Source organism: Vigna unguiculata, chromosome 11, assembly GCF_004118075.2.
Source record: "Vigna unguiculata cultivar IT97K-499-35 chromosome 11, ASM411807v1, whole genome shotgun sequence".
NCBI lineage: Eukaryota > Viridiplantae > Streptophyta > Magnoliopsida > Fabales > Fabaceae > Vigna > Vigna unguiculata.
The window spans coordinates 27,757,491-27,765,544 of NC_040289.1; the positions used below are offsets into that span (position 1 = coordinate 27,757,491).

The following is an 8,054-nucleotide window of genomic DNA, read 5'->3' on the forward strand; positions in this document are numbered from 1 at the left end:
TCTTCATGTTTTGGTCAAAACGAGTGCTTTTCCAACATCTAAGGAATTTTGTCCTAATTATGTATAGATTTAGCATTGAATTACACATCTCATAAATACCAATTTTTTATGTGTTTTCTATAAAAATTAAGCATTTTCGAATTCATATTAAATTATTGGTTTGATCTTACTAAAACCAAAAGATCGAAATTCCATAGCAAAATTGTAAAAGGCCAAATCTTCTTTGAGAAAGTTCAACCAGGCTCAACTTATATAAGTATCGATCGGTATTATTAGTTTTCATTCCTTATTTCATTACTATATATTGCATACCATATTTCCTTAATTAATCCCAGTGACTCTACATAAATTTGTTTAACACTTGAACCAAGTTAATTAATTAGTTCTAATGTCAATGCTTTAATAGGAATCTTATGAAGGAGTATAATCAAACCATAACACATAAAGTTCTTGCAACAGTTAAAACTTGACCATATACTACAAGAATCAATTTAGTCAATTTAACTAAATATTTACACTTTGATTTTTTTTTCCCCCTTCAAATTAACACTCGAAATAAAGATAATCACAACCCTTAAAAGCAGTAAAACAAAGTTCACCAAAACCCAACACTTTCACTCTGACAATGACATACCTTCCTTTCATCCATCCCAACACACACGTCCACTAGTCTTTGTTTTCCAACTTGAACTGAAACCCCCCCAACAAAATATAAACAAAAATCGAAAAGAATCCAGATTCAAGACAAGGAACAAGACCACATAATTAAAAAAAGAAAAAAAAAAAAAAACTGAAAGAATCTCCGACAGATACCTCCCTCTCCCATGTAGTTAAAGCAGACACAACTGTTTTTTTCTTCCACCCTTTGTTTGATGTCACTGGTGCACATGTGTTTCCCTGCATTCCAATCATGCAACTTGAGTGGTCCCTTTCTTTAAAGCAAACACATCACGTGACTCTCTCAGTTTGATAGCAAAAGCCTACCACCAATGTCCCCATTATGCAACATTTTCCTTCATCAATTCCCTAATCAAATCTCTCACCCTCTCCCTACCCACCCTTTTTCTTCTTACCAACTTTTATAACTACTTTTAGTCTTATTCTTCTATCACAATCCATCATCATCATCATCATCATCTCTGCATTCATATTTCATCACATATCTTTTATTAAATACGTTCATTAACATTCTTCACATTCAATCAACAACAGTTAATACAAAAACACTTTTCTTTTCTTCCATTTCCAAAACTCTGCAATTTCTTTTCTAAAATTGAAAGGAATCACAGATCATCTAATAAACTACCTTAGCTTACATGGTTCATATGTGAGTGAGTGAGTGAGTGAGTGAGTGAGTGTTCAAGGGAGGCTTCACACTTCAGACATTGATAAGTTGTTCCTTTTCAGTGAGTGTGTCACATCGTGGTTTTGGAGATGGTAATGGAGATTGGGATGTTGACCCTGTACCATTCTCCATCTTCTTTATGTTTTGTTGCTGATACACTTGCCTCAGTCTCTCTATCTCCCTCTTCAGTGCTTCTTGATGTGCTGCATTTTTATATTATATGTACGTCATTTCATTATTTCATGCCTTGTTTGCATTTATATACATATAAATGTGTACTTAATCACAGAGTACATGCATGATTACCACACTCATCTAGATATGCTTTGCATGCAAACCCTTTTCACTAAAATCAATATGACTCTGCAACTTAATAATTGGCATGTTTCTTCTGCCAGGAACGAAATTATATACATAGTTTGCTTAATAACTTGCAGTAGTAAAAAGAGGCAAAGAGTACAATGTATTTAGTTTTTCATGATCCTGAATACTAGACCAACTTCGAGGAGTAGCATGCTTATTGTTATTGAATTTGAAAAGTACAGGTTAGATTTTACAAAAAAAGTGTTTTTTTTTATATCATTTTTTTTTCTCGTGAACTTAACTCTTAAAGCTTGAAACTAACTCTTTATCACACACAGGTGCAGTCCATGATACTGACAGTAGTTAACATAAAAGGATTTCAGAAATAGACATATATTAAATTAGAAAAAAAAAAAAAAACAGTCTAATTACTTTCCCTTCAAGTTAGATATGAAAAACTAACCCCTTACCATATACTATATACATACCTTTTTTTACTTATGCAAACTAATTGATGATAATAATTTTAGATAATGTACGATTTACCAAGTTAGCCTTAATCTGAAGGTTATTAACGTTTAGCTTTTAATTAGTACTGACTCAGCCGTTTCAATCGATAAGTGTAATTAATTCAACAATTAGCTTCCTGAAGAAGAAAATTTCTGCAGATGATATAGTTTAATAATAGAAGATAACACGTAAAGCAATTACCATCTTTGAAGATCTTATCTTGGGCCAGCGCTGCGATTCTTTGCTTCAAAGCACTGTTGTCAACATTTAGAAGCAAACGTTGATGATCCAAAAATGCAACTCGTGGAGACAATACAGAAACTTCAGCCTTCATTTATCCACAGAATGAACACGTTAAGGCAAACAAAACCATGTTAATTGTTAATTAATTGTATATAACTGTTACAGTCACCTAAATTAATGCACCTGTAATGAAGTCACACTTCGTTCAAGTTCAGAAATGTATTGCAGCTTCCTCACTCTTGATCTTTGTGCCGATTGTCTATTTGCCAGGATTCTGAGATAATGCAAAACGAAGAATCAGATTATGAATATCATGTTTTCCACAAGAATAGTTCATAAACATTAAATAGTCACAGGTATTCACATTATCGAGAGAGAGAGAGAAAAAAAACATGAAATACATATATATTTACATAGTACATTACCTGTTTGTGTTGTAACTAAAACATTATCCATTTGTTTTGTAAAACGTTATTATCCGAAGTGAATGTGATAGGGGTCAATGCAATGCAAATTTACGAGGAAGAACTAAAAGAGCATGAGTTGAAGATGAATGTTTAAGAAAGTATACCTTTTGACCCTCTTGGGGTCTGTGATTTTCTCACTGGAACAAGGCGCTGCATTTGCGTTACTATGATTACTATCATCGGGGTTTTGTGTGATTTCTTGCTTGCATTGGCTTTCATCCTCATCTGACTCATTCTTGACATGCTTCTTCTCGTGCTCCTCCTCCTCCTTTTCCTTGTTCATCTCCTTCTCGTCGTTGATGCTGTTGTGATCAGAGGGTGTAGAAGGGTTGGAGGAGGAAAGTGTGAGAGCCATCATGGTGTTATTGTTACTATTGTAACTATTGTAGTTGTCGTTGATGTTGTTATTGGTATCATTATTGTTGTTGTTGTTATTATTATTCCCCGAAGCTTCATCAGTGAACATGGACATGAATTGTTCATCGTCAAACCTCTCGAACTCGTTCTCATTGTCACCACCACCGTCACTCCCGCGGCTTTTGCAGTGATGATCGAGCATTGGCGCCTCCAGGAAGGCGATGGAGTCACTGACCGACCGCCGGTGAGCACCGCGCCTGGCGGCTGAGAAGTCAAGAAACTCGTCCACCCATGAAGGGTTTTGGTTTGAGATGTTTGGTGCCATGGTTTTGAGGGAAGGCATCTTTTGGTGAGGAGAAGAAAAGTCTGGCCAATTGGGTGCCATGTTTGGAACTTTTGGTGGCAATTGAGCCATTCTTAATCAACACAATCTCTCAAGAAAATGAAGATGAAGAAGAAAGGAACAGAAGAAGACTATGTATATAAATATCTCAAACCAAACCCAACCAAACCAAAAACAATGTTGGCTTTATATATATATATATATTATGTCTATCTATGTGCACATATAAATATATATATATAGTTGCACATGAATAACAATGTTAAAGAGAAGCTTGTGTTGAGAAAGGTGAGGGAATGTTAAAGGGAAGAAAGGAAGAAGGAGTAGAAGAAGAAGAAGAAGAAGAAGAAATAAATTTAATTAAATTTATTTATTTGAAAAGAAAATGTTTATGGAGGTTTTAAAATCCCAATAAATCTCTGGGGTATCTGCATCTATGTGTGTTGTGCAGTGGGGTCACATGGATGAGAGAGAGATTGGACAGCTATGAACAGCTGGGAGGAGAAAGGGGTTGGGTCTCCTCAACTCAACGGCATTACTGGAAAGTCGCCACTGGTTTAATTATAAATAACCAGTGGGAATCAGCCACCACGTGCCCTTGTGACCGTCCCTTTTGTAGGGTACCCTTATAATAATAGTCTCATCATTTTTTTTTTTATATTTTTACCTTTCTCTCTTCTTCTCTTCTTACCATATTAATATTACATTACCATCTCTAATTTTAACCCTTCTACAACAATTGCTTTAACTAATTAAACTGTCGGGTTAAGGTTTTTCTTTTTTTTCCTTGCAATAATAAGGCATGGTAATTAATTTGAATGGTGGGAGTTAGAGGCAAAGGCGTAACTAACCTGTTTAAAAAAGCTTGAAGTGGAAGGAATTTAAGATGAAAACGAAATTAGGTAATTTGGTTTGAATGGATGGTTCCTGATGTTGGGGAAAAGGTTAAAGAGTTAATGGGATAATTTTGGGTGGTTAGTGATTGGTGAAATCATATGGGTTAGGGTTTTTATCTATCAACAATCACCACGTGCTTAAATCACATGGGTTGGTAGGTGACCATGTAAATCGATTCATATACATTTGTTTTATTTTATCCATTATTTTCGAATTTAAATCCTATATAACTATCAAATTATATTACTTTATCACAAATATTGTTTTTGATGATGGTAGTAACAATCTCAAATTACCAATACGTACATGTCTTAATTAAACAAAAGTTACCACATGCTTAGGGGCATATTATGAAGTTATTTATGCATAGTAGGTGTTCTTAGATTAAATGACTCGGATTAATTTTGTTGTCATGTATTTAAGTATTTGTTTTCAATGAAATTTCGATAATTAAACAAAGTAAATTGTTTAAACTAAAACAATTTTTTTCTGGCATTTTTTTTGTATATTAGTAAATCTGAATTGATTTTCAGTTTGAATACATCAAATTAATTTTAAACATACAAAGTTTAAATTTATAGCATCACTTAGACTTTGATATTTGTGACTATTTTTATAAAAAAATGTTTTACTTTTTTAAACAAATGTAAATATAAAAATGTTGCATAAAGGAGTAAAGATTAAATTGGCAATGAAAAATATCAGAATAGAAATCATTTTCTGAGTAAAAGAAATACTAGAATTAAACTATTTAAAATAACTTGAGTTTTGAATGGATTAGAATTGAACTTCCTTTATTTTTCTTCAAACTTCAATCAATCTTGGACAATTACTTATGTATATACTAAGGATATCAAGAAATAATCGAATTGAAAAAACTTGATGAATATGTTTGTATGTAAGAAGGTATAAAAAAGGAAAGTGTCAAGACAAACAATATATTGAAAAGATATATCAAGTAGAAGACTCTTGAAACATCCAAAAAAATTCAGACCAAAGCACAAGATATCAAAAATAATAAATTTGTAAGTGAAATAAGACATCGAAAAAAGAACAATGGAAGGAAATACCAAGACCAACTCAAGAAGGAAGTTCTATGCAATAATTGTCACAAAATATGGAAGCAAAGAAGATAACTAGCTCAGTGTAGGTAGCTTTTAGGGCAGTTACTTTGATTTATGTATTTTTCTTGTATTTTACTATGCTAAGTAACTTTCAAATAGGGGGAAAATATAAATAAATGAATCAAATGTATAAAAATGACAAATTATGAATATAATTTCAAACATACTAACAAACGCCGTCAATAGAAAAATGACAAGATCAATGTTGATTATAGCAATTTCGGTCACCATTCACGTTCATTTCCTTTATAAATTTCTATTTTGTCCTTAGTAATTTAATTTCCTAGATTTTACATTTCTGCAAAATTGTTCTTCATCATTCTCTTCTTCATTTATCACTCTCCACTTTATTTTTATTTTTTACACTCAATAACAAAAAAATACTAAAAATATGATCTTTGAAAAAAAATGCATGATATTTTGATTATAGTCAACATAACGCGAAAATCAAGTAAATTAAAGATTTTTGTGACTTTGATTTACAATATAAGTGAACTATTTGTAAAATTTATTTTCACAATGAAGCCATAAAACATTCAAACACTTTAAATCAAATTAAAAAACATTAAATTTATTAGTCCATCGTAAACGAACTTGCGTCGAGTAAACTTACTTGCTAAAAGACAATGTTAAGCTTTGAACCCAAATCCTCAGAAAAAAAAATTCTTAAAATGAATATAAATGTTGATTCAAAATGAATATTAGGATAATTACAATATTTACTATTTTTTTCTTTTATTCTAAAGAGATATTATATTATCGTCACTTAACTTAATTTGTTTGTGTTTTTGACACTTCAAAGTTACAAGTTTAATCGATCATTTTCTCCTTCACTTCTTGTTATAACAATGTATACATATAAGGGAGACTACTTTTCATTTGTGTAATATTTATCTCATTACCCTTCCTTAATTATTTCACCAAAAAAGTTTCTACATAAATTGTTCAATCTTTATTTATTGTCCTATCAATTATTTATATCTTTCTTTCTTAAAATTTATTTATTTAATTATTCTAACTCTGTTTGTCAATTGTGTTGTCTCTCTTAAAAGTTAATTTACCAATTGTTTCTTTATCGGGAATGTTAACCCTATTGCGACCATACCAATTGAGTTATTTATTTGAGTAAAACATTTTGATATCAATTGCTTAAATTGATTTAAAAAACCATCAATATTTTCACTATTAAATCTTTTGATGTTCATTAAATCCATCAAACTCACATTAGCGTCACCTTTAAACAAATTTTCATGAAAAATAATTTTTAATTAATCCCAATATATATTGAGTTTGAAGGTGGTGTGGTGATCCAAATAAATTCATTTTTCATGAACTTTAGAAATATTTCATCTTTAAGTTCTCTTTACACTCAGTTTGGTATTGAGTTATACGTTTTCCATTGATTCTCTCGTTTTCTAATAGAACTTAGTAAATTTTGGGATTTTACAACCCTTTGTAACTCAACCCCTAATACAAAAATATGAAAATGGAGATACAAAATAATGTCTGATCAAAATGCTATACCATTGTTGATTTATCAAATGTTCTATCGTCTGATTCATTTGAAGATTATTTTGATTTGAAAATATTTTTTTTATAATTTCCTCAATCATAGATGTCCTTATTACATAGTTCCTTATTTGATGTAACATTTGATCTGCATCTTGTCCTTTCATTATTGCATAATGATTTTTTAATTGGTTATTTGGATTATATTATTGATGATTATTATGTACTTGTTCATTATGATGATTTTTATTTGGAGAGATAGTGAAAACATTCTCAATTTAAGCCGTTTTGATTAGCCAACAAAATAAAACTATCATCAGTTATTTGTAGTGATGAGTTTAAAGTAGTAATTTGTTAAGACATGTTAACCACTCATACTACATCCATCTATTGTTTAATCAAAATTCCAAAGAGCTATTTGATATTCTCGTACTTGCATTTTCATTTAAATTATATATTATCATAGATGTAGGAGAAACCACTATTTAAATTTGCTTAGTGTCTTTCGATGATTTCACATCTTAGACTTTGTCGTAGGTTGTCACAGTGGAATCCTTTAAGAATTTGGTGTATGGTGACATTCTTAATATCTTTGGCTGACATGATTAATTCCATGGTTTTAATTTATATATCAAAGTCTCTGTCCCAACAATAGAATTTGCATTAAATAATAGGGTGGTGATAGACAAACATCCATATTCTAGTAAATACATATCTAATTTCAATCATATTATTTTTTATTTTAAAATATAGAACAATTTAGAAAGAGTTAACTACAAAATTAAAAATATTATTTTCTTTCTACTTGTGTGATAGGAGTAGAAAAACTTAAAAGGTGTACATGTAAAATTTTCCTAAACTAATAATAGGTTTAAATATGTTTTTAGTCTAAATTACGACTTTTGTCTTTTAAACTTTAAAAATGAATAGATGTAACCCTTTTAATCTAACTACAT

At 30.7% G+C, this 8,054-nt stretch overlaps 1 protein-coding gene across 5 annotated transcripts; it reads right to left on the bottom strand.

The window, feature by feature from the left end:
* Window positions 1–534: 534 nt before the first annotated feature.
* LOC114168716 (basic leucine zipper 61-like) lies at window positions 535–4,124 on the bottom strand. 5 transcript variants are annotated; one of them, XR_003600749.1, is made up of 5 exons: window positions 2,973–4,124; window positions 2,585–2,675; window positions 2,360–2,486; window positions 1,317–1,548; window positions 535–897 (listed from the first exon to the last, which is right to left on the bottom strand). XR_003600749.1 is itself a non-coding variant. In XM_028053624.1 (4 exons), exons 1-4 carry the CDS (start codon window positions 3,638–3,640, stop codon window positions 1,379–1,381), a joined length of 1,056 nt encoding a protein of 351 aa, XP_027909425.1. In that variant the 5' UTR covers window positions 3,641–4,124; the 3' UTR covers window positions 535–1,378. The 5 variants fall into 5 exon arrangements, 1 of the variants encoding a protein (XP_027909425.1); XR_003600747.1 differs by having other exon boundaries at window positions 535–1,139; XR_003600748.1 differs by having other exon boundaries at window positions 1,307–1,548.
* Between the last annotated feature and the right edge of the window lie 3,930 nt (window positions 4,125–8,054).